Source organism: Capra hircus, chromosome 28, assembly GCF_001704415.2.
Source record: "Capra hircus breed San Clemente chromosome 28, ASM170441v1, whole genome shotgun sequence".
NCBI classification, from domain to species: Eukaryota; Metazoa; Chordata; class Mammalia; order Artiodactyla; family Bovidae; genus Capra; species Capra hircus.
The window spans coordinates 12921581-12948772 of NC_030835.1; the positions used below are offsets into that span (position 1 = coordinate 12921581).

The following is a 27192-nucleotide window of genomic DNA, read 5'->3' on the forward strand; positions in this document are numbered from 1 at the left end:
CAGCAAGGCAAAGGAACAAAAATGAATTCTAAGCAGAATGATGGCGTGTTCCCATATATATATATATACATCCATATTTTTGCAATTTCTGTTCTTTCTATTGGCAGGGTGTTTATAAACTGTTTTAGTCTTTGAAAGTGCATGTTCAAATGCTAGAGTGTTGAGAGGTGATGCTCTCACCTCCTCTAAGCCGGGCTCTTTGATTATTTTTGTCATTGGGTCCTAAGACACGGCCACGAATTCCTAGTGAGTGACTGAGCCGTAAGTGTGTGTCCTTTGATATCTTGCCTGTATTTCACAGTCTGCCCTCAAACTGTTCATAATCTCATGAGCTGCCTGTATTTCCAGTTGAAGATGAGCAGCCGTCGACACTGTCACCCAAAAAAAAGCAGCGCAACGGAGGCATGCGGAACTCACCCAGCACCTCGCCCAAGCTGATGAGGTAAGGATGGATGGGGGCCTGGGCTGTGCAGCGGGTCCCCTGGTGGCGGGTCCCTCTCTTGCTCCATCTCCTCTCATCGCCGCCCCCCCCCCCACCACCAACCCTCAGGGGCCCAGCAGCTCCCCTCCCTAGCAAGCTCGCAGGGGAGGAGGGGACGAGATCGTTAGATGGCTTCTTAAAGGCTGGAGTATTTATTCTGTCAGCTTGTCAGCAGTTAATGATAGAGCTGAAAAAATTCTGTCATGAAAAACAGTTTGAAAAGCTGTTTGAAAAATACATAGGCTTTAAAGTCTGAGCTGTCACCATGCCCTGTCTATGTGTAGTTCCTAAACAACAGTGGCACTAATGACGGCAGCAGCCAATCAGAGGGGCGCGTGTGGTTAGTTTGCCTCCGGCAAGTCTCTTCCCGCTGGAGTCCCTCCGAGGACTGTTTTCTGTACTTAAGGCCATATGTGAGATGTATCATCACAATCAAAAATGAACCTGAAGATTACCTTCTCTTTATCCTGTCGATTGAAATCAAATTTCTGTTAATTGATTTTGACTGATAAAAAAGTCTGATAATCTGTGGACTTGCCAAAGCAAAGTTCAAAAGTAATCCGCTTCTGCTCAGGCTAAAAGCAATATTAATTATGAAATAGAGCTTGTGCGCACTCTTTTGCTCTCTTTCTCTCCTTCCCTCCCTCCTTCTGTCCCTCTCTCTGCCCCCTCCCTTGCTCCCTTCTTTCTTTCCTTTCTTCCCCTCTCTTTATCTTGACTGCAGCTTCCTCTAGGAAAAGGCAGGTGAAGCCAGTTTTCAATAGACTTCTGTTGGTTCCTCTTCTTGGCCTCTTCATCTTTCTTCTCCCTTTTTTTTTTTTTTGTCTCTGATTCGTCTGCCAATACTAGTGCTTATTTCCCCCATCACCCTCACTCTCCAGCATCTCAGTGAAACAGGAATGATTTCAGGTTTGCACTGCTTTCCCTAAATGTTCCCTGCCATGGAAACACCTGCCATCTTGATGGTGCTTTCTTCTTCTCATTGCCATTCGCCATTCTCCTCCCTTTGATGATTGATACAAAAATCAGGATGAATTCCTCTCCCTCCCCACCTTTTCCTAGCATTCGCCTCTTCCTGCCTCTCCACAGCCACCTTTCTAGGTTGGAGACAGGGCAAGTTCTTCATGCGGTCGAGAACGCAAGTCCCAGAAGACGCACCCCGCCCCATGTCCTTTTCCGTCACAATCCCCTCTTGCTGTTCAGTGCTTCCTGTTTCCCATTTGCTCAGTCTTGCTTGGGTGCTGCTGATTTACCTGCTTGTTCACAGTTTATGAGGAGAAATAAAACGTGCCCACTGCCAAGCCCTTGTTTTTCCAATGCCACTTGTCATGCTCCCATCCATTCTCTATTGACTCACCATTAGGTGATCGCCTTATCTCATGCTAATAGTTTTATCCACTGAAAACAGACAGAAGCCCAGGCGCTTTCTTTTGCCTAAATTTAGAGAAGCAAATAAATAAATAAAGAGAAGTCTGAAAAATCTGAAACCTTTGGAGCCAAATTCCCTGTCCCTGTTTGCTATGTAAAGTATGGCTCCTTTCTTTGATCTTGAGTAATAATAATTCTGAGGAGTTATACTGTTTTCATATGCTTCAAAGCTGTGTCAAAGTTTTGCTGCTTAAGGGTACTTCTTTATTCTGTTGGCTCTTGGGTACCAAGATGACAGGTCTTCTGTATGAGGTGGAAGCTTTTTTAAGTCGTAGCCTTCAGCAAAACATCAAATTACCAAATCCGGGGTAACATACTTCTACACAAATGCCTTTCCTGTAGATATATTATACCCTATATATTAAATACTTTAGTGTTACACGCTACATTTTATGTGCAATAGAAAGTGATGGTTTGAGGTAGCCTTGGGGGGACTTTTTTTCCACAAGCAGAAAAAGCTAGTATATACCGTATCAAGCATGGTTTTTACAGGACTTTCTGCCCGAGGCCTTTGTAAATAAGTAATGATCAACAGATTGGCTGTGGGTTTTTGAAAAGCACGCCTGTGTCAGTTTGCATGATGGGGGAGAATTTTCAAAGTGGGTCTTGCTTTCATTGCCTGTCGGAGAGGGGCTGAGGGAGGCAGTCATCCCGGGCTGGGGCTGTCTACTCTGCGGTACATCAGAATTGCTAAACGTGGGTCAGGCGGTGAGCTGAAACTTGCCGAGCTACAGAACTCAGGTTTCTGGTGCTGCTGCCTTTGGGCTGCTGCTATTGCTGGGGCTGCTGTTACTGGAGCTCTTTACCCCGCCAGCCCATGACGACCTCAATCGGTGCTCAGTTGGAACGGGCTGTCCCATGACACGTCAGAAAGTCTTCGACATTCCTCTCCTTGACTGCAACTTTCTGTGTTCCGGGTTCTTTACAGAGTCAAGATGGGAGTCTGTCCGTGGAGACTCCACAGACTCTGTGGAGCCCTGTTGCCCTTCATTTCCAGGGTAGGAATGAAGAGCCCATGGGTGGTTGGGTTTGAATCACCAACTCTGGCCATGAGGTTGCCAGGGCTTATTTTTTTCTAGCTTCATCTTGCTGATTGACAGGAAACAGAGTCCCCCCCACCCACCCACCCACCCCAAACCACATCTGCAAACACTCCCTATCTACTCTACAGGAGATGGGACTCGCAGGTCCTATTCCTTATGACCTGAAACATCCATAAAGGAGGCTAATGACTCATTTGAAGTGGTGTTTCGACATGAGTTTGTGTCTTGCTGCTTGAGCAGAATCAATCATTCTGAATGCAGGCAGGTTTTAGTGGCCTATGGGCAGTGATAGGAAACTTTCCGAGAGAAACTGGAGAGCCCAGAATGGGCCAGGCTAGGCTCTAATTTACCACTGTGGCCTCTGCAAGTAACACATGCTCCTGCGTGAGGGGTCCTTGCAAGCCATCTGCCAGCAGGAACTGAAGCAGGGACTCCGTACTAATGGTCTTTGTCTCCCCTTTGTTCTGGTAGCAGGCCTACCCTGGCTTCCGAGCGTCACTTCTCTCTGCACCATCATTAGATGAGCTGCCTTGCTCGGTGTGTCTGGATCCTGGGGCAGTATGTTTTTTCAGAAAACAGCCCTCACAACCAGACCGAGCCAATGGCAAGCATCTGTGCTCCAAGTCAGGGGTCTGTGCGTCCTGATAGAGACCTTTGGCTTCAAATCCCGCAAGGGAGTGGACTGAGGAGGTGACCGGGGCCCTGTTATTCTTCTCAGTGTTGGTCTCTTAACATGGAATGGTTCAAGGAGCCTCTCCTAGCTTCCCTTTAAAATCACCAAGCAGGTTCTCCCTGCTCAGTGTCTGTGTGCCCTGTAAGGAAAGCTGTGTCTTCCTTCCATTTAAGGCTCTAGAGCAAAGCACTTTGTCTCTGAATAACCAAGTCAAGGGTTCTTAATTAGTAAGGAATCTAGTAAGGAATCTTACTCTAGTAAGTCCTACCTAATTGGAAAGATATGAACCGACATGGTTTAGTTTCCAAACCCATTTTATTCACTGCCTCACTCCGGCACCTGCTGGAGGGAATAGGGTAGTGCTCAGGCCATTGCAAGTGGCTTGATGTGGCTGGAGAAAGAGGTTCTTAGAGTAGACAATATGAGAGTGTTCTGGCTTCATTAGGGTGCTGCCAGATCCCATTAGGGCTTCCCAGGTAATGCTGGTGGTAAAGAACCTCCCTTCCAATGTAAGAGATATGAGACACAGGTTCAATCCCTGGGTCAGGAAGATCTCCTGGAAGAGGGCAAGGCAACCCACTCCAGTATTCTTGCCTGGAGAATCCCCAGGGATAGAGGATGATGGGCTATAGCCCATGAGGTAGCAAAGAGTCGGACACAACTGAAGTGACTTAGCATGTACACAGACCCATTGACTGTTCTATGAAATCTATCTAGAAAGACTTTCTAGGGAAAAAAAAGCTCATTGGACACCATTTTGACTACAGTTGAAGGAGATTCTTGGATTCTCTGAATTCCAGCCCCATGTACAATCACATTCACTTTATTTCATGACCACCTTCAAGTGGTTGCCTTCACAGATGCTTTTTGGCTGTTGAGAAGATATCTTCAGTGGATAGACTGGTATGGGGAAGATGCCCTGGCTCCTTTGCTCTGTCCTCAAATGCACCCCCAAAGGTTATGCCTTTCATCTGCCCACTTCTGTTTCCTTTCTCGGATTAATTTTTATCTGGGAAAGGTTTAGAGAGAATCTGCTGTACTCACGATGTTGCAGGTCTTTGAGGGTATGAAAATAAAGTGGGTTATAGTCTTCAGAGTATATGGATTTAGTGAAATGAGTGAAAGTCACTCAGTCGTGTCTGACTCTTTGTGACCCCATGGACTATACAGTCCATGGAATTCTCCAGGCCAGAGTACTGGCGTGGGTAGCCTTTCCCTTCTCCAGGGGTATCTTCCCAACTCAGGGATCGAACTCAGGCCTGTCTTCAGAAGGCTGATGGTTTAATGTGGGAGACAGACAAGAATATACAGCAAAATAAAGTAAGGGCAGGGTGGTGACCCACCAACACAGGCTGTGAGAACAGAGAGCCCTCATTGCCTCTAGTTTGGGAGGCTGAGCCTGGGCTGTGAAGGTTGAGGAGAACTCTTGACTAATAGCACTACCCACCCTTGTCCACTGTTTACCAGGTGCCAGGCATCATTTCTAGAGCATTATGCTTGTTATTTCATGGAATTGTAACTACATGAGGAGGGGCCACTGTTTCATTTTATGGATAAGGAAATTGAATCACAGAGATATAAAGAGTTGTAAATCTAACAAGTCTTACCTAATTGGGACGACATGAACCTAAATGGTTTAGTTTCCACATCCATTTTATTTACTGCTTCACTCCTGCACCTGCTAGAGGCAAAAGGATAGTGCTTAGGCCATTGCAAGTGGCTGGAGAAAGAGGTTCTTAGAGTTGACAATATGAGAGCGTTCTAGCACTTAGTCATGAAGGCCTTTCCTGTCGTAGGCTAGAACCTTGCAGGTTTTTGAGGAAGTGGTACCCTAACTTGTGTTTTGAGAGGATCACTGATGATGGCATAAGGAAGGGTTTAGAAGCCTGCATCTGGGCCTTCTGGAGACACATGATACATAAATTCAGAGGTGTGAAGGGAAGGCTTATCCCCGCCTTGGCCTCTGCCAAAGTCCTTTGGGTACCAAATCATTCAGGGTCTGCTGTCGAACCGTGGGCCAGATGTGGGCTAAACAATCTTCCCAAGAAGGACATAGCATTCCCTACATCAGTTACACCACTTCCCTCAGGTGCTGGGGGACTTGGGATGAGATGCCATGGGCCCTGAGGATCTACCCAGGGTGTGTTGAGTAGACACTTTCCACAAAGAGATAGCCCCCAGCCAGGCTAGTGAGGATAAATGACAGTGCCCCAGAGATAAACTGAACACTGTGAAAGGAGCTTCATATCCTAAGACCCAGGAAACATGAGCGGCTTGTTTTCTGAATGAAAGTGGAAATATGATTGGAGAAAAACAGATTATCCTCCTTGTGGGCACTAACAGATTGTTAAGTGAAATAAACTCATCTGCTTGTTAAGTTCCATCCCTTCCCTTTTGATTCATACCTCTCACTGGGTCTTTTCTGTTAGGATTGCCAGCTTGAAAGGTTTTAGTAACAGAAAATGGCAAAGTGGCCTGAGTCCACTCAGAGTTGGAGACAGAATGCCATTCTTACAATTCCATCCACTGGGAAGAATGAAGAAGGAAAGCCAGGACAGCTTAGCTGAGTAAATTCACCTCTTAATGCACAAACAAATCACAAGTGACAGGCCCCCACAGGACTGGAGAGGAAAGAAATGGTGAGTCTCACCGTCCCAGGGCTGGGGTGAGTTGGACACAGCTCCCTAGACACAGAGCATGCACAGCAGAGGGTCATTATCCCATCCCCTGGTTTCAAGAGCATCTTGTCCACTCTCCTCCAGGACTGAAGAACATGTCAAATCTCCTTGCTTGTCTCCCAAACATAAAGGCACGAATTTCCTTCTTCCTCTGAGAACAGTGGCTGCCTAGCAAGAGATGACATACTCAGGAGCAACAGTTCTTGATTGCTTATTTGTTGGGTAGGGGGAAAAAAAAGTGCAAGTAGAGATACAGAAAGTGTGGCCAGAGTGGCCTGAAGGTTTTCTCAAGGTGGCTCCCAGGATGCCTATCTGGTGGGATTTGGGAGTGGGGGCAGGGGCAGCCGTGTCTCAGGAGAGATGAGTATTATCCAGGATGGTGGAGGCAGTGGTGAAGGATGAATTAAGGTTGGAGCCAGAATCTCAAAGTCAGGATCCTTGCAACATAGCAGGAAATAGAACCCACCCAGAAATAAAATGTACCCAAGAAAGAGGCAGATCCATTGAGTTAGAACCATTTATGGTACTGAAAACCCAAGTATGGCCCCTTTAGAGGAGACCACCTGAGACCCCCTCCAGTCATCTCTGACTGGTGCAGCCAGAGAGGCGTGTGTGTGACCTGCTGCTCCTGAATGTGGCTCTGAAGGACTTAGTTAATACCTGCCAGGTTGCCTTCTGTAGCGTGAAAGTGATGGAAACCAAGGAGGGTAAAAAACTGAACTATATGTTGTACTTAATAAGAATGAATATTTCATTTACTTTTTTATGCTTATTTGCTGATTAGCTCTTGGAGATAGAGTTCAGCAAGAGAGAGTCACTTGCATCTGGGTTAGAAATTTCGATCAAATGTTGACACAACCCCTAAAGTTCCAGAGAGTCACAGAAAGAGAGTCAGAGCTGGTGACCTGGATTTGCTTTTGTCCCCAAATCTGCATTCTCCATTTGAAAAGCAGGGACTAGAGTGAGGCACGTGAGGTATCTCCTTCAACTCTGCACTGACTCCCTTCCATGGTCCTGCTCTGGTCCTGTCCTTGTTGAATAGGACTATAACCTTCCAGTCTGTATGTTCCAAATAGATGTTAACTATAATAGGATTGACTTGAACCACAAAGCCTATCGATCTGGGTGAAACTTGACAACGATCCTGAAACTTAAGCATGCGTCAGAGGGATATACAGCATCTTGTTAAGACAGAGTAAGTCTGGGCTTCACTGGAGAATTGCATTTCTTCAAAGCTCCCAGGTGATGCTGAGGCAGCTGGTGTGGGGCCACACTTTGAGAACTGCTCCTTACATGAATCAGAGCAGTGGGAGAAACTTCATGTAATGGGGCCCCTTCTCACAGAAATATTCAGACCTGGCATTGGAGCACTAAATAGTTGCTTAGTTAAGAACATCTGTATTGACCACCACTGGACATCAAACATGAGTACTTTGTGCTGATCACTTACAGCAGCTGGCTCTGGGTACCTTCCAGGTAGCTTGAATGGTTACAGACATAGGGTCTTCCTCCCAATCACCATGCCCTATTACAGACGCTGTTCCTGTAAAGTGGGAAACAGCCCAAGAGCCTTGACTGTTCCCCAAACAAACTGTTATAGGAAATCGAAGTTGAATGGGCTTTCTCTGGGGACTTCTTCTGGTCTGCTTGGAAGGTCTGGAGTACTCTGTTGAAGAGATAGTCAGAGACTAGAGATCATTCATCATCAGTTTCTCTTGGTACTTGGTTGTTTATTGAGCATCTACTAAGTCCTCTGCTGGGTTCCAGAAATGTGTGGGAGAGTAAAATATGAGTTCCCTGCCCTGAAGAACATCACCAACTAATGGATAAGACAGTCATGCAAATTATTATCTCTGAAAGATCATCTCACTTCTGTAAGAGTTCCTAGCCATGTCTGTCTGAGGTTATGGAGGAGGACAGCTCAGGAGGAGCATTTGATGCAAATTATGAGGCTTCAGAAATGTCATGATACCCTTACTATGGGACATAATAGATACTCAATAAAATCACTCTCACCACTGGGATGAAAGGCCTACAAAGGCAGGAGAAATCACCCAATGTTATCAAGACTCCCATTTCCCAGGAGGACCGCCGCAGGATTGGCCTCAATCTAGATGGGATGCCTGTAATGATAGGAAAGGCTGCATCATGTGAGTAGAAATGAGGTCTTGAAAATCAAGCAAGGAAAGGAGACAATTTAAAAGCCATGTGGTAACTTTCTCTTTAATACCTTTTGTTTGGTTGGTTGGTTTTGGTTCCTTGTACTTTAGTATAAATTTCTGAAGTCCAGCACAGAACCCACTGCCACAGGAAAAAACTCAGATTCTCTTCTTAGGGGAACTGTGCTCTTTAAAATATAATGCCAGCTTCCTCACAGCAGGTTTGCTAGAGAAGGGATTTGTGGTTTTGCTTTAGGCTGTTGTCTTCAAGGCAAGCTTTTTGTGTGTCTGCTGTAGCTGGGCATTTATTTCGCTTCCTGAGATTAATTGATGGCAAGTGGCATTCCTTGCTCTGTAAATCCTCAAAACAATGATCTTTTATTCTTTTTTTGAAGTCAGGCATGCTTAATTTCTAGCTGTGGACTATGGAGGTATGAGCTGAGATTCAAGAAGCATAGCTATGAAAAATTTAACTCACTGGGGCTTCTCACTGGGGCACCTCAGTTGTTATAAAAATGTGGGTATTCCTAAATGCAGTCTTCAGATATCAGGACAAGACAAAAGCATGTCTAGCCTTAATTGATTATTGAGGCTCTCCTTAGCACATTGTCCTGACAGGGGCTCATGGGGAAATTTTCTACTGATTATTCACGCCAGCTGTGCATTTCATAACTGCCCGACATGCTGCTTTTCCTCTCTTTGCAGCATAGGGCACTGCGGCTTGGGGTACTGCCGTGGGGAATGAACATGACCCAGCTGCTTCCTGCAAGTGGGAAGGCCTGAGATAGGGACCAAGCACCACTGACTTCCAGTTAAGAAGACTTCTCTCGGCAAAGCCTCGTTCTCTTCCCTCTAGCTGTGTTATCTTAGCCACATACTTACCCACATTCTGTTTCCCATCCATGCAAATGGAGCGTAATAACAGAAACTGCTGGTGTCGTTGTGATGAGTACATCATGAAATGTAGGTAAAAGTCTTACCACAGCAACATTTGTAAGAGCTCAACCCAGGAGGGCTGTTCATCTTAGTAGCAATGGTAGTAATATAGTAGTCAGTGGAATAGTAGGAGAACCCGTCTTTATTATGGAACCACTCTCTCCTTCTTGTCTCCTTTCCACCATTATAAGAGCTACAGACACATGACTGGATTCTTTGTTGTTGTTGTCCAGTCGTGTCTGACTCTTTGTGACCCCTTGGACTGCAGCACGCCAGGCTTCCCTGTCCTTCACCATCTCCCAGAGCTTGCTCAAACTCATGTCCGTTGAGTTGGTGATGTCATCCAACCATCTCGTCCTCTGTCGTCCCTTCTCCTCCTGCCTTCAATCTTTCCCGGCATCAGGGTCTTTTCTAAAGTTGGCTCTTCACATCAGGTGGCCAAAGTATTAGAGCTTCAGCTTCAGTATTAGGCCTGCCAATGAATATTCAGGATTGATTTCCTTTACGACTGACAAGTTTGATCTCCTTGCAGTCCAAGGGACTCTCAAGAGTCTTCTTCAGTACCACAGTTCAAAAGCATCAGTTCTTCGGCACTCAGCCTTCTTTATGGTCCAACTCTCACATCCATACATGACTACTGGAAAAACCAGTTTCGACTATACAGACCTTTGTTGGCAAAATTATGTCTCTGCTTTTTAATACACTGTCTAGGTTTGTCATAGCCTTTCTTCCAAGGAGCAAGCATGTTTTAATTTCATGGCTGCAGTCACCATTTGCAGCAATTTTGGGGCCCCCCAAAATAAAGTCTGTCACTATTTCCATTGTTTCCCCATCTATTTGCTATGAAGTGATGGGACTGGATGCCATGATCTTCGTTTTTTTGAATGCTGAGTTTTAAGCCAATTTTTTCACTCTCCTCTTTCACTTTCAAGAGGCTCTTTAGCTCTTCTTTGCTTTCTGCCATAAGGGTGGTGTCATCTGCATATCTGAGGTTATTGATATCTCTCCCACCAACTTTGATTCTAGCTTGTGCTTCTAGCCTGGCATTTTGCATGATGTACTCTGCATATAAGTTAAACAAGCAGGGTGACAATATACAGCCTTGACATACTCCTTGCTGAATTTGGAACCAGTCTTTTATTCCGTATCCGATTTTAACTGTTGCTTCTTGACTTGCATGCAGATTTCTCAAGAGGTAAGTAAGGTGGTCTGGTATTCCCATTTCTTTAAGAATTTTCCACAGTTGTGATCCACACAATCAAAGGCTGTGGCATAGTTGATGAAGCAGAAGTATATGTTTTTCTAGAATTCTCTTGATTTTTCTATAAGCCGACAAATATTGGCAATTTGATCTCTGGTTCCTCTGCCTTTTCTAAACGCAGCTTGAACATCTGCTAGTTCTTGGTTCACAGACTGTTGCAGTCTAGCTTGGAGAATTTTGAGCATTACTTTGCTAGCATGTGAAATGAGTACAATTGTGCAGTAGTTTGAACATTCTTTGGCATTGCCTTTCTTTGGGATTAGAATGAAAACTGACCTTTTCCAGTCCTGTGGCCGCTGCTGAGTTTTTTCAAATTTGCTGGCATATTGAGTACAGTACCTTAACAGCATCATTTTTCAGGATTTGAAATAGCTCAGTTGGAATTCCATCACCTCCACTAGCTTTGCTGTAGTGATGCTTACGAAGGCCCACTTGACTTCACATTCCAGGATGTCTGGCTCTAGGTCACAACATCGTGGTTATCTGGGTCATTAAGATCTTTTTTGTACAGTTCTTTCATATATTCTTGCCATCTCGTCTTAGCATCTTCTGCTTCTATTAGGTCCATACTGTTTCTGTCCTTTATTATGCCCATGTTTGCATGAAATATTCCCTTGGTATCTCTAATGAAGAGATCTCTAGTCTTTCCCATTCTATTGTTTTCCTCTATTTCTTTGCACTGAGCACTGAGGAAGGCTTTCTTATCTCTCCTTGCTATTCTTTGGAACTCTGCAATCAGATGGGTATATCTTTCCTTTTCTCCTTTGACTTTCACCTCTTTTCTTAGCTATTTGGAAGGCCTCCTCAGACAACCATTTTGCCTTTTTGTATTTCTTTTTCTTGGGGATGGTTTTTGATCACCACTTCTTGTGCAGTGTTATGAACCTCCATCCATAGGTCTTCAGACACTCTGTCTATCAGATCTAATCCCTTGAGTCTATTTGTAATATTACAAATAGATTATACAGTATTCCACTGTATAATCATAAGAGACTTGATTTAGGTCATACCTGAATGGCCTAGTGGTTTTCCCTACTTTCTTCAATTAAAGTCTGAATTTTGCAATAAGAAGCTCATGAGCTGAGCCACAGTCAGCTCCCGGTCTTGTTTTGGTGACTGTATAGAGCTTCTCCATCTTCGGCTGCAAGGAATATAATCAATCTGATTTCGGTATTGACTGTCTGGTGATGTGTAAGCAAAGTATAAAGAATGATAAGAATAATAGTAGTTAACATTTAGTGAGGGATGCTCTGTGCCAGGTGCACACCATGTCTTTACTCAGACTGTCCTTAAATTGAAACCGTTAGTTAATGATGACATTGAACACTGCCATTTTACAAATGAAGAAACTTGCACAATGTAGCAAGTAGTAGATGAGCCAAAATTTGAAGACAAACATTTTGGCTCTGAAGCCAGTATACACAAGCACTATGCTAAAGAAGTAGTTGGTTTTCTTCTATCGGTGGTATCCACTTCCAAAAACTCCCTTGGAGGATCAGCTCTCTTGGTTCCACTGAACAAATTAACGGGTTGGTATCTTGGCTTCTTCTTTTTCTTTGGATGGGGTTGTCAGAGGTATTGATCTTCAAATGCATAAGTTAAAGACCAGGAAGCCTCCCAGGCAGAGCAGATCTAATTGGGGATGTATGTGGCCCAAACTCTCTCGTGAAGATACTGTGTATTTCTGGTATGTTTCCATGTATTCCTAAACTGATGGCAGGATACTTCTTTCCTTTGAATGAACAGCTGAGCCCTAAGGTGCAAGAGGACAGCCGGGGTGATCAATGGAGTGACATCTGGTCAATTGTGCCCATTTTTATTCAAGGTACACAACTGTATTAATTAGCTCAGGCTGCCATAACAAAGTTCACAGACTGAGTGTCTTAAACAACAGAAATTAATTTTCTTATAGCTCTAGAGGTTGGAAGTTCAAGATGAAGCTGTTGGAGGGGTTAGTTCCTTCTGAAGCCATAAAGGAAGGATCTGTTTCAGGCCTCTCTTCTTGCTGGTAGATGGCCTCTTCTCCTTGTGACTTCACATCTTCTTCCCTCTGAATGTGCTTGCCTGAAGTTCCTCCTTTTGCAAGGACAACAATCATACCGAATTAGGGCCTGCCCTAGTGACTCCAGTTTAACTGTGCTACCTCTTTAATTTTGAGCATATCTCAAAATACAGTTACAGTCTGAGATGCTAGGAGTTAGGGCTACAACATACAGATTTTGTGGGATGGAGGGGGATACAATTTAGTCCGTAACAACTACACAGCAGATATCCTTCCCTCATAGTTTCACCCTAAAACAAGGCATGTAGGTGGTAAGTAACAAATGAGCCTTGAATCAATTATGGTCCATTTGGTGGGAGTTGGGATTACTTTGTGAGTTGAGGAAGCATATAAGATAGTTCAGATGCAAAGGGCGGTATCTAGGATTGGTCCTTGGTTCCAACTAAGTCTTTAAAAGAGTTTTCTGAGAACTTGTAAAAGTGGCTCTCTTCCTCATTTTGTAAACTAATAAAGATGAGATTCTCTGTTCGGGGAGGTTTCTGATGGTCCTCCTTTCCACGTATAACAAACTGCCTTATTCTTCTCCTGGGCCTCCCCTAACTAAAGCACTGTTGATTGACATGCTCAAGGAGCAGAAGTTCCTGTGGAATGACTGACTCTTTACTCTTCACCTATGTCAGAGATCTCTCAGTAGCCTAAGCCACCCTATGTCACTTGCCCTGATGCAGGAACAGACATGGTGAAGAAACATATCCTGTCTGGCCCAGAGTAGTGACAGAGTCTCATGCTAAGATTCTCATTCACATTCTAAGATTCCTCCCAGACATCTGGTGAATCTAGTTAATAGGGAGTAGTTCTAGTTATCAGTCTTCAGGATTAGTGCTACTTATCCTCCATCTTTGCTCCAAAAACAACTTTTCTATGCTTACTGCGTGCCCTCCAGCCTATTGATACTCACTAGTGGTTAAAAAATATAAACTCTCCAGGCACCTCTTGTTCGTTGAGAGAACAGTGCTTCAAATCTTAAAGATCTTCGAGGCTCACCCAACATTTACAATGAAATCCCCTCTGTTTCCACAGCTTCTTAGGAATGTCTCAAATGATGAGTGATCTACTGCCTTGGGAAACAACTCATGTCATTTTAAAAATACTTCCCATTTGTATGACATTCTTCTGTTTTGGAAACTTGAGTTGGGCTCTATCCAAACCCTAGTGTGAGCTCCATCGGTCACATTCAATCAGCTGAACCTATCTCTTCCACTTGACTCCCAGTGCACGTCTGAGTGCCACTTGGGAGCCTGGCCTGAGTCTTCTGCACCTTAGGTCAGGCAATACAACATCTCCAAGATAACATCTTTTGTTTGGATCTTCTTTGGGGCCTCAGTCCTCTGAATGGCTTCTAGTGGATCATGACTAATAGGCTGAGATTCCTTCTCACCTTTCAGGGCTCAGAGCAAATGTTACCTTCTTTGTGAAGGTCTCCTTGATCACTCAAATACCAGGCAACTGACAACTTTCTTGGTATTCTCAGGCCACCTTGTACATTACTTTGCTATAACACTTGCTGCAGTGTTATCACCACTGTTGGTGGGCATTTTCTCTCTTTCTCAGTGTATGATAACCCTTTCTTTAACAAGGGCCGGAGCCTTCATCATTATAGTCTCCTCCATTCCTGGCACAGAAGAGGGGGTTCAGGTTTACTGGTTGCTTTACTGATTCAAGAAACCAAAGGTCAAACCAAGGTACCATGACTAGTCAGAAAAGGAAATATGTTTGTTCAGGGAGATTTTTGACAGTCTTCAGATGATCTTCTTTTAGGAACATCCTGGATGACTTATATTTAAATGATCTTGGGGCAGGCTGAGAGGCTTGCAGGAAGCACAGAGTGCAACGTGGTTTACCTCTGAGACCTCCCTGATGCTTCTAAATGTTTCAGCACAAATCCTGGCTTGCAGCTCTAGTGTCAAATAATACATGGGGTACCCAAATCCTCACCCTAGTTAATGAGGCTTGACATTAAAAAGCTGTCTTTTTCTTCTCATTGAGGGGCAGTTGATCATCAGGCTTGCTTGTTTACATTTCTAAGATGAGAGTTGGAGACCAGTATAACCAAGGGATGATTCCTCCCAAGAAAGATAGGAAATCAAAATGTAACTCCTCCCTTTCAAGGCACATACTTTCCAAAAGGAATTTTGGCCAGCTTGCTACATCATTTGCTTGCTTTCTAATATTATATGAATATAAATCCTGAATATTGGGGGCAGGAATACTCAGAAGTATTCCTTGAGATAATACTTCCTCTCCAACCAATAAACAAACTGACTCCGTATCTTCAGGGAAAATTTGTTAAGACTCTCTTCCAACTAAAATACATTCTAGGGCTAGGAAGAAAGAATCTATTCTGTTCATTTTCTCAGACTCCTTCTTTATGGTGAGTAGTGGATATCTATAGAACTCTTAAAAAATTCTTCAAGGACAAAAATATTCAAGTTTTCTCTTGCTATGATCTGTAACCCATTCTTATCAGCAACTGCCTCTTTATTTTAGCATTTGGGGCTGAGTTCAGTGTTTGAAAGGTGACCTGCTGGTTTACGACACTTCCAGACTTTGCAGCAACCCAGGTACTGAGATGTTATTCCAAGCTGATTGTTCTCCTTTTAAGATCAGATATGACAGTTCCTGTAGTAATCTAGCATGTTCATGGAAGATAACTTTGTAGGATTGCCCTGCACAATATTTGTCATTTGGTGCAGCCTAAAAGAAAATTCGCAGGAATAAATAAATGCAGCCTTAAGTGGGATTGGGAGGCCTGCTAGGAGGGCCGTGGTAGGAATCCTAAATGTTCAATTCTGGGTCTCTGGACCGTATCAGAGGGACTGCTATTATACCGTCTATGTTCCAAACATACAGATGAGAAACGTCAGAGAAATTTCAGAGGAGGAAATGTTAAGAACTGAAAGTTCACTTTTACGCTTGAAATAGATGGTTCAAAAGGTAAAATAACTTTAAATTTTTGATGTTTCAACTTATTTATATTTTCTATTTCAAATTGATGAGATTATTCAGGAGAAATAGTTCCACTGTACAGATAGGTAGCAATGCCTGGGATACTATCCTAATTTTACATGGTCATTGTGTTAGACACTCAAATACCTCCCTCAAAATGCAGGTCCAGAATCTCTATCAGAGATAGAATGTAGACAACAGATACGGGCCAAGATGCAGGATTTATATTTCTTATGCTGTAAGCTCATTAGAGCTGCCTGATTCTATTGTATTTCGTACGGTCGTTGGTAAGGCTCTGCCAGTCCGCTGGAGGGGAGGCCTCTACAGAGACATCTTTTTTCTCCACCAGTAAATAAGGCAAGAGCAAGTGAATGTAGCTCTGAGAATTCAAGACAAGTTTATTAAGATGCCTCTGAGCTCGAGGCTCTCCTCTATGGAGGGAGTGTGGCAGGTGGGAGGTGAAGGCGCAGGTGGGGGCAGTGCAGCATTGGACAGTGCGTGCAAATACAGTTGTCAAGGCAAGGAGAGAGGGCGTTGTTTAGTATTGAAATCATGTATTCCAGATGTGGGCATTTGGTAGTCAATCTGCTCTGAAGTGACATGCTGCTGAATCTTTAAAGGGCTTCAGCCAGGGAGAGCAAAATCTGATTGGGCAAATTGCTAAAATATTTAAAGTGCAGCCTGTTAAAGCTTTTACTGCGAAGAGCATCACGTCAGAAGTTGTAGTCAGAAAGAGCGAGTAATTGGCTTTCCATCCTCATGCCAGTCAGTCAGCATGAGGCTCTATTCCTATTCTTTCCTCTTCATTGCCAATGCTAATAACAACCCTTTGGGTGTGCACGCGTGTGTGTGTCATGGAGAGACTGGATAGCTGGTAAATGAGAATAGAAGGAGTGAGACATCCCTAAGAAGGGAGACTGAATCCACAAAGTGATGTGAAGTCCATTGTAGAGAAAGGGGAATGGGAGAGAAAGGCGGAATTACCACCCAGCACAGGTCACCTGCATGTCCAGGAGGTGATGGGGGTTCGGGGCAGTTATCTTTCACAGGATGGGTTCTGCAAGTAAAAGGCTGGCCTTCAGTGACAAGCGCTTCCTCCGCTTCTCCCACCTCCTCTGAGATGTAACTCAGGGGGCACTTTCCATTTATAATTTATCACATTTTCCACTTAGGTTTTCCTGTGCTTTTCTCCCCAGGCATGACCCCTTGTTAATTCCTGGCAATGATCAGATTGACAACATGGACTCCAATGTGAAGAAATATGACTCTACTGGGATGTTTCACTGGTGTGCGCCCAAGGAGATAGAGAAAGTCATCCTGGTGAGTGACAGGTTGCAGAATCTGTGCCATCCGCTTCTGTCCCAAATTATATTTGCTGTGAATGAAGTTTTCCTAGCTGGGTGGTGGGGTGTTTGTTCCTGGCCCTAATTGTTTTTGGTAATTAATATTCAGGACATATGTTGAAGCAGCTAGAACTCATATCAGAGCATGACCCAAGAGTGGAATTTTTGATCTCCGAATATGTATTGGCTCATTACCTTAGGGTGTGAAAGCCATCGAGGGAGGCAGTATGTACCATAACCCCTGCAGGCGTGGTTGTCAGGCCAGAGCACGCCTGTGCTTAGCTGCGTGGCCTTGGACCAGTCCCTTGAAGGATTTGCACTTCGTCACTTATATGTAGGAAGATAGGATAAGAATGACCTTAACTCATAGAATTGTAGTGAAGATTAAAACTCAACATAGGCCTCCATAAACTTACCTATTTTTATTATATATTAAATGCCATGAAGAAATCTGAATGCTACCTGTATCATCGTTTGTTTATAATAGTGTCTTGTATCTTTCTAGATAATATATTTGCATATTTGTGATCCTTCTTAGCTCACGAGGTAGGCAGGCAAATCCCACTTGCTGATGACAGCAAGGATGACCATGATCCACCTCGGAAAGGCTGGAGCTTATCGCCCTGTTTCCTGGTTGACTCATCTCAGTAGCAGCAGTGGGCTTCTTCTGGTCTGTCTCAGGAATGTCAGGATAGATAATAATCCATGCTATTCTTTAGACTTGTCCGATTAACAGCTTAAGGTTTTACGCCTACATCGGCTTTCCTACCCATTTATTGTCTTGCTAATCCATGCAAAATGGATTAATAATCAGGAAGGTCAGATGGAAAGGCTCTTCCTCCCTTGTGCTTTCTAATCCTCAGATTGCTGAGGCCTGCTCCTTTATGTCAGCCAGGAAAATCCTATCATTGCTGATGTTATGGCCACTGTTCCTAAGAAAGGAAGGTTCCAGTTCCTCAGAATGCCTTTGTGCTCTAATCCACTAGGTTTTTCCCTGTGTTTTATCTGAATATGTGTGTGAGTTTTCAATTTAATTATAATCAAGCATTAAGAACCAATACAGCTCTGTTCTGGAGGCTGTTTGGGAGGTGTGAAAGTGGCAGACAAAAGCATAGAAAGTCAGAATTCTCAGGAACTAACCCTTTCCAAGGAGTACAAATGGTTCTCATTACAAAGCTGCTGCTTTTGTTTATATTCTGATGGTGTATCTGCCCCACTTTTGCTCTGGGGATATAAACTCATCCTGGTGTTACCCACCTTGGGGCATGTCAGAAGCTGGATTGACATTTCGGGATGCAAGCTTTTTCAATGGCTTGCCTAGATAATTCTGAGAAGTGCATGGCTGACACTCAAAGCACCCTACCAGCACCAAAGAGTTTAATGAGGTGAGTTACTACTTCTCTCATCTGAAAAATAGGACCATTTAACAAAACCTATATAACAGACCTGTTACGTGTTAGACACTTGTTCTTGTTGCTAAAGATACAACCCCTGACAACAGCTGGTCTCATAGCTCTTGTACTCTAGTGGGGACAAAGATCAGATCTCAAGATAGACAATGACTATGTAATAACATTTTAGATATTGATAAAATGCTATGAAGAAAAAAAAAATGAGGTCGTGGGCTAAACCAACCCTGAATATCCACTGGAAAGACTGAAGCTGAAGCTTCAAAACTTTGGCCACCTGATGTGAAGAGCCGACTCATTGGGAAAGACCCTGATGCTGGGAAAGATTGAGGGTAGGAAGAGAAGGGGGCAATCAGAGGATGAGGTGGTTGGATGGCATCACTGACTCAATGGACATGAGTTTGAGCAAACTCTAGGAGATGGTGAAGGACAGGAAAGCCCAGCATGCTGTAGCAGTCCATGGGGTTGCAAAGAGCCAGACCGGACTTAGCAACTGAACAACAGCAGCAATGTGGGCTAGAAGGGGCTTCCCAGGTGGTACAGTGGTAAAGAATCCACCTGCCAATAAAGCAGATGCAAGAGACATGGGTTCAATCCCTGGGTCAGGAAGCTACCCTGGAGAAGGAAATGGCAACCCACTCCAGTATCCTTTTCTGGGAAATCCCACAGACCAAGGAGCCTGGAGGGCTACAGTCCATGTTACAAGACTCAGATGCAATGGAGCACCCACACATGCATGGGCTAGAAAGGGACTTGTAGGTGCTGTTTAGACAGTGTGGTCCAAAAAACCCTTTGTCAAATAACCCTCCCAAAGAGATGAGAATGCTTGCAAGAGCCAGCTACATGAGGATTGTTTGTGGATGTAGGACACTACCTGCTTTGGGAGTTAGAAAATTTGAGATGGCTATCATTTTTGAGAAAATGACCATCTAATTAAAAGATATAATGTACCATGAAACAATATATTAAAAACTAAGCGTGACAAGACACAAAATGTTGTTTCACTCTAGCATGTATTTAAGTAGCCAGGGAAATCTCATTAGATACAAACAGGTTGAGTTCAGAAGGGGTTAATGGCCGTGAAGGCCCCACATGGACTAGGCCTTGAAGGATACATAGGAAAAAGAAGATACACTCGAGTAGTTTCTCCATTGGGTCTCATGTCTGACTGAATCAGTCTCCCCAGGGCTACATCCTGGGAATTGGGGTCTTTACCAGGTTCTCCAGGTGATACTGCTCTGGTTAGTCTGAGGATCTGGTGTGTTGGACACCAGATCTAAGCTCCTGGGATTAGCACAGTGAACAGCCAGTCTGCTAACTGGTGCTTTCCCTAGCTTCCACGTCTAGATTTCCGGCCCCTATTCTGAACTTAGTTTGTATTTCCCAGGCTTCCTGAAGGGAGCTAGCCTCCCAAATGACCTGGCCAAATAAAACTGATCAGGAGTCCCATCACAGCACATTACAGACAGGTTGACCCTCTGCTGCTGATACCTAGACGTGCATGCTCCATCCAGCCAAGATAACTCACTCATCCATGAAGCAGCGATGGGGATGTGACTCCCTAGTGGCTTCTCCTTGGTCACCATTTATAAGACATGTTTTATGGCCTGCATCTTAGATGTCCCTGTACTGTTGCAGAGAGAAACCAATAATGGTGACAGCCTCTGCTTTATTCTAACGATCAGGGAGTAAAAGCTAGCTTCTTCCTCTCCTTGGGGGTTGCTATAATAACCCTGACATTGTCATGAATTGCAATATTGGCATTTAAACAATCAATACACTGGTCAATTCCAGAGATTAAATTGAGCAGAGTTTGATATGTGCAGTGGACATTAATATGCCTCCCCAAAGCATTGTAAGCCACATGGGGCCTTCCAGACATGCAGTGGGTGGACTGGGAGGAAGAAAGGAAGTTGGGAGGCATTGGACCAGAAAGAGAGGCAGAGAAGACCCACAACTGGCCTCCTGGGTTGCTCTTTGCACGAACGCAGTAAGCAGAGGGGCCAGCAGGGGTTGATGGTTTAATTGTCCTGGGAAGCTTTAACTGGTGATTTTATTCTTTCATTTGTTTCCTTTGTGAATTATAGGCCTGGAGTTGGGGGAAGATGGGGGCCTGTTGCTCTTGCTGTTATGATCCTTCTCGTGGTTGTTTGGGAGTCTTCCTCTGATGACTTAACACAAGTGGTCACTCTAGTTGTGTCCCTGGAAACCCTAAGGCAGCAGTGGATAGTGGTCAGCAAACTCTCTCTATAAAGGGTCATATAACAAAGAATTTAGGCTTTGCTGGCCATAGGGTCTCTGTCACAGCTAATCACCTCTGCTTCTGTAATGTAAAACCAGCCATCGGCAATACCTAAATCAGTAAGACCAGCCATGCTGTGATAAAACGTTCTTGGAATTTGAACTTCATGTAATTTTTACGTAGTAAAAGATATTTTTCTTTTGATTTTTTTGCCAATAATTTTCAAACATAAAAACCAATTTTTGCTCACTGGCCGGAGATAAGCAGGTAGTGGGTTAGATTTGGCCTGTGAGTCATAGTTTGCTAGCCCCTGGCTTTGGGTATCATTTTCTACCTTCTGATGTAGTAATGTCCTGTGAGATCCCATTGATGAGTCTCGAATTCAAAACTCGTCTCTTGAGCCAAGGCCAGCATGAGTCTGACTATTTTATCATCATCTCAGCAACAAAGGAAAACAGTTTTATCAACAATTTCCTGGAAACTAAGACTTCCTTTTTCAAATGACGTCAGTATTGCTCTTCTTTCTTATTTCTCCCCCTGAATCCTGTCCATATGTATGTATGGCATAGCTTCCTTAAATATTTTTTAAAAGAAAGTAGTGATGTGTGTGAATATATATTTGTCTTGTTGTTTAACCATGAAGTCGTGTCTGACTCTTTGCAACCCCACGGGCTTCATATTTATTACATCAGTATAGTTTATATACATATACTCGAGTTATAGGTGTGTATTCCCTGGTGGCTCAGATGGTAAAGAATCTTCCTGCAATGTGGGAGTCCCAGGTTTTATTCCTGGGTCAGGAAGATCCCCTTGGAGAAGGGAATGGCTACCCACTCCAGTGTTCTTGCCTGGAGAATCCCATGGGCCGAGGAGTCTAGCAAGCTTTAGTCCATGGGGTTGCAAAGAGTCAGACATGAGTGAGTGATTAACACATGGCATGAATATAACATTGAAGGAATAAAAAGTAATAGTACATAGTAAGCACTCCGTGATTGTTTACTTGCTATTTTACAAAAGTGATGTTCTCGTCCCTTCCACAACCCCGTGGGGTCTTCTGTTCCAATGCTTGTGCTCTTCTCCCTCGGCAGACCCGAAGTGAAGCTGCCATGACCGTCCTGAGCGGCCACGTGGTGGTCTGCATCTTTGGCGATGTCAGTTCTGCCCTGATTGGCCTTCGGAACCTGGTGATGCCACTCCGTGCCAGCAACTTTCACTACCACGAGCTCAAGCACATTGTGTTTGTGGGTTCCATCGAGTACCTCAAGCGGGAATGGGAGACGCTGCATAACTTCCCCAAGGTTTCCATCTTGCCTGTAAGTCCAGGGTCGCGTTATCAATGCTGTTTTCTCCTTTTTATTCACAAAAGAGAAATCCCAGATGAATATAATGGTTGTAGCTTTGATCATGCCTCTGCTTCTTCATCTGGTTATGGGCCTGAGGACTCAGCCCTTCCCTTACACTCTGTCTAGCAATATCCAAACCCTGAGAGACCTTATTAAAAGGAATTTGCAGCCAAGTTCAGTCGCTCACCAGACATGGAGTTTAGCTGGTATCAAATGTATTAACCATATCAGTGTCTAAACACTTTCTCTCTTACCTACCCAAACCCAGTGCTTTGCAGTATTATAATGCTTATAGTGCAATTTACATATGGAACTATTTCTATCACTCTATTTATGGCATTATAACTGCTTGGAGAAATCTTATTTTATCTTGTTCTGTTTTTAACTAAATGTATTTAACAGAATTTTTATTTCTGCTGTGCAGAGGACCAACCCCTTCTGCTGGCCAACCCCTCCTTCCATCATAGTCATTTAGAAACCCTGTAATGTTTTCATGCCATTGCATGTGAACACGCTTGTGCCCATGTGTGCCTGTGATATTATTGATTATAAAACATAAAAGGAACAGTTTCGGACTCCACAACTTAATGTGAGGGCACGGGATTCATGATTTGAGAGTCATGTAACTACTTCCTTAATTAGTAATCAATATATTTTCTATAAATTCCCAAATAATTGGAGAGCACTTTACATTTTAACCTTTCCTATAGTTCTTCAAGCTACAAATCCATGCAAATGCTACTTATTCTCCAAACATTTTTCTTGGAAGTTCGTATCCCTAAAACTGAGGAATACAAATTTGATTCTATATTTCAAGAAGTCTGGATTTTTCCCCACTTTTGAAGCTAAAATTCATTTTTTCTGTTATTAGCTTCTAGAATCTCAGAAAGGGGAAGAATCAAGTAAGATAATTCAATAAGGATGACAAAAATCTATCCACAAGCAATGCCATTTGTAGCTACCACGTATCCTTATATATACCTAGCACAATAGACAGTTAATATAGACAATAAATGTATAAATAAGTGAGAAAAATATAGACAGAGATCTTTTGAATGCTGGACCCCAAACTCACTGACTTGATGAACACAATGTGGTGAAAAATAGTCACCTGCAGAAAAGCAAATAGTCTTACACAGAAGAGCATATGCAGAGATATACCTTGCTAATTTCAGGAACATGATAGTTGTGATTATATATTTCCACCATTATTTTTCCTACATGTGCCTTCCTACATGTCCTTGGGAGCAGTAGACTGGGGTATAAGAGTATTTTGTAAAGGGCTTATTGTTTTTCTGGGATACAGGAGTCCATGTATATGTTGGTGGTCTGTGTATAATGCTTGCTATGTATGGATGTTTGTTGTGAGCGCTTCCTTCGTCATGCCCTTGCACACGTCTACTCATCTGCCTATGTCTATATGAACTAGTTCTCATGTTTGCAGCTTCTCCTTTTCCAAACCTTCCAAAATTTAGCACACTCAAGACAGCATATTTGAACAAAATGGGTCCTCACCTTTTTCTTCACCTATTTCATTCCTTAAACAGGGCCCCACATATAGGGCCATCCCAAAGAAACACGGACTTCTCAGGTGGTGCTGCTGCTGCTAAGTCACTTCAGTCGTGCAACCCCATAGACGGCAGCCCACCAGGCTCCCCCTCCCTGGGATTCTCCAGGCAGGAACACTGGAGTGGGTTTCCATTTCCTTCTCCAATGCATGAAGGTGCTAGTGGTAAAGAACCCACATGCCAATGCAGGAGACTTGAGAAGTGTGGCTTCAATCCCTGGATCAGGAAGATCCCCTGGAGGAGGGCATGGCAAATCATTCCAGTATTCTTAGCTGGAGAATCCCATGGATAGAGGAGCCTGGAGAGCTGTGGTCCATGGGGTTGCAAAGAGTCAGAAATGACTGAAGCAACTTAGCACAAGTAGAGAAACACAAAGTGTTTCTGTGTATGTCATTTGTATTACTTGAGTTTTGAAATCATGTGTGTACAGCTGTACAGGGATTGTCTTATATCACAATTACTGCTGGATTTTCTGCAAGGTGAAAATTAAAAGAATATGGATGTAAGCAGTTGAAGCTTATGCATTGGTGAAATGATTCAGGAAGTTGGTCAGACTTATTTTGCACCAAAGACCCCAGGAAAAGAGGGGAGAGTTCTTCTCTCAAAAGATCCTGCTCCAGAGCTTGCAACTAGCAGCTTCCCCACCCTATAGGCCTCTTCCTCCATAATTTCACATTGAAGCAATATTTTGGAGACTGAGAATAGAATCATTACTGCCACTGAGTCATAAAAAGAGGGCTGATGGCCTTGATCTCTGTGGCCAAGTCTAGTATTCTCAAAGTCCCCTTTCCAGGAAGGAGAACGAGAGGAAGGCATCCAGAGATAAAGGCAGTTGGCAGACCCTCTCCCTACTGGCTCAGTGAGTTGAAGGTAACTCGGATCTCTATGAAGGCACATCAGAAGCTGGATCCAGCCTGGAGGATGAGGGAGGCTGGTAGCTGGCCGTGAACTCCAAAATGATGCCTGTGGGGCATTCTTACGTGGGATGGCCAGATTATTTGGCCATAGCCCTCTATGAGGACACAGAGCATGTGGGGGTCATGCCCCATTCCTTCAATCCTAACCCTTATATTTTATCAGTGGCTGCATTTATGACCTCTCTGTCATCCCTCCTTGATCTGTTTTTATTTTTTCCCCATTGTTTTCTGTTGTTATGGGACATTTCAAAAAAATCTGTTTACTGGCTTATTTATTTTTAATTCCTCCAGTAATATACAAATACGTTCTTGTTATAAAATATTCAAACAGAAAAGAAGTATGTAAAGTCAAAACCAAACTTTTCCTTCCAGTCTTGTTCCCCTCCCTGGGGTAATTCCTGTTATTAATTTAGTGTGTACTTTTTCTGAACTTTCTCTCTGAAAGTTTGTATATACACTCATGCACGTACAGTTCTGTTTTGTGGGTGTCTTTTTACGTAAATGAAATCATACTTTCTGACTGTCTAGAACTTGTTTTGTGTTAGTTTGCTTTACTTGCTCCTCTCTCTTTGAGATCCTTCCAAAGCAGTACCTACACGGAGAACTCTTTTTCAGTCCTTTTAGCTACTATATAGACTTCCACTGTAAATCTATCTGATGGTGTATTTAACCATGCCTATGTTCTTGGACAATTACTCGACTTCCTTGGTTTTTTTTTTTGCTGAAAATATGCAGTGAAATGATATGACGTGAAGCTTTACCCGCCCTTTGCAAGATGCGCATTAATTGCCCTCTCTCCCACCTCTTCCAAATCGAGCGCTGCATTCAGTCCCACCTCATCACACCATGCTCCCTGCCTATTTCCCCTTGGCCGCCTTGGAAATTCTAGTTGGACCTGCTGTCTTTTTGCCTGAGACAGAAGTGACTTGCTATTAAATAAACAGGCATTTGAAATCTACCCCTTTGTTACATTCTGAAAGCCAGAGGTTGCCACAGGACAGTTACTTAAATCAAGACAATTTCCAGGCAGGAAGAAGATGTAGAACCCTGGCATTATTCCTCTCCCTCGTTAGTTAGTAATAGCTTGATTGAGTATTGAGAGCAAGCCTAAAATGCTGCCATCAGCACCAACTACCCTTTAGATTAGCACACAGCTCCTATTCCCTTGAATGTAGTTAGGCCAGCTTAATGTCAAGGCATAAAAAAGATACTTGTTAAATAATTTCCCAGAGCTCCGGCTCAATCTTTAATTTGTTTTTATTTTTTCCCCCTCTTTCCCTCTCGTCCCTCAGTCTCATTTTTGCTTCTCCATTTTTTTTTTTCTCTCTCTCTTTCCTCTATGCCAAAGGGTACGCCATTAAGTCGGGCTGATTTAAGGGCCGTCAACATCAACCTCTGTGACATGTGCGTTATCCTGTCAGCCAATCAGAATAATATTGATGATACTTCGCTGCAGGACAAGGAATGCATCTTGGCGTCACTCAACATCAAATCTATGCAGTTTGATGACAGCATCGGGGTCTTGCAGGCTAATTCCCAAGGTAAGGACAGCCTGTAATACTTCTCTGCTGTGCCTACAGGGGACAGGGGCTGGCAAGAGGGATATCCTTCACTCAGTAATTCAAAGAGGCTCACATCAGCCTGCCTGGTAGTGAAACCTGCTGTGGCTGCCACAGCTTTCAAAGGGGCATCTCCTGCCTCTTCTTGCCAGCCCAGGAAGCGGGCTTGAGACCTGAACACCCACACTCGCAATAGACTGCCTTCCCGAGAATAATCCAGCTTTTAAAACACCACCCCCTCAGCCTTCCCAAACAGTGGCTTCACGACCAAGGTCGCCAGCTAAATGTCAGAGCACCGAAACGATGCTGGCCAAACAGTTCCAGTGTTTCTGCTTGACACATATTTTTGCCATTGACAGAGCTGCATGGGGATGTTAAGCTTTGCATTGTTATCAACTGATCAGGGGATGGTGGTCTGTGGAGAGTGAGGACTATATGGACACTCAAAGTCATTTAGCAAGAGGTGACACTTGTCAGCCCGGAAAGCGTTCTCTGTAGGAGGCACGACGGCTTTAAACGACACATCTGCCATCTCTGCTCTGCCCCAGTCTTTCTTGTCATTTGCTCTGGGATCCTGGGCAGATGGTAACAAGTAAAGATGTTGTCTAGGAGTCTCAGAGAAGCAGCACTGCTGAAACCCTCCAACAAACAACCTCACTCGTCATGGCCTGGACAGGATAGGATGGGAAGTATTTTCTGCCAAGTAGCACCTCTTGTGTGGCTTTGCCATGAGCTGGAAAATCATTGTCACACACAGTCTGCTGGCTGGGTGGCATTGGGTGCCTGATGGGGACCTGAACACAAGCACCCCGAGAGTAAAGGGGGAGGGTGCACAGCCCATGAGAACTGTAGCCACTGGGCCATGAAGCACCATCTTAGTGGTATGATAACGCTCCATCCTGCAGCCTCGGCCCACGTGCCACTCAGCATCACCACTGCCCCCTTCTGAGGTCTCCTCAACATCGCACTGAAGCCAGGAACACTAGTTCCTAGAATCCCTTTACCTGCACGGTTCTGGGCTGGAGTCTACCAATGAGAGCGGACTCTGGGGCCTATCTAGATGGTAGAAGAGAAGAAGAAGCCTTCATTCTTGGGAGGCAGTTATAGCCAGACCTCGAACAGATGCAAGGTTCGAAGCCACTCT

The 27192-nt window shown here is 44.0% G+C and overlaps 1 protein-coding gene across 30 annotated transcripts in view; it reads left to right on the forward strand.

Annotated features, from left to right (window-relative positions):
- Nucleotides 1-27192, forward strand: part of KCNMA1 (potassium calcium-activated channel subfamily M alpha 1) — a 768728-nt gene that overhangs the window by 662131 nt on the left and 79405 nt on the right. For all 30 annotated transcript variants that reach the window (XM_018042414.1, XM_018042412.1, XM_018042422.1 and 27 more), the window contains 4 exons: nt 349-442; nt 16864-16987; nt 21750-21974; nt 25838-26030. In XM_018042414.1, coding sequence (XP_017897903.1) covers nt 349-442; nt 16864-16987; nt 21750-21974; nt 25838-26030 — 636 coding nt within the window. The remainder of the gene's footprint in view (nt 1-348; nt 443-16863; nt 16988-21749; nt 21975-25837; nt 26031-27192) is intronic.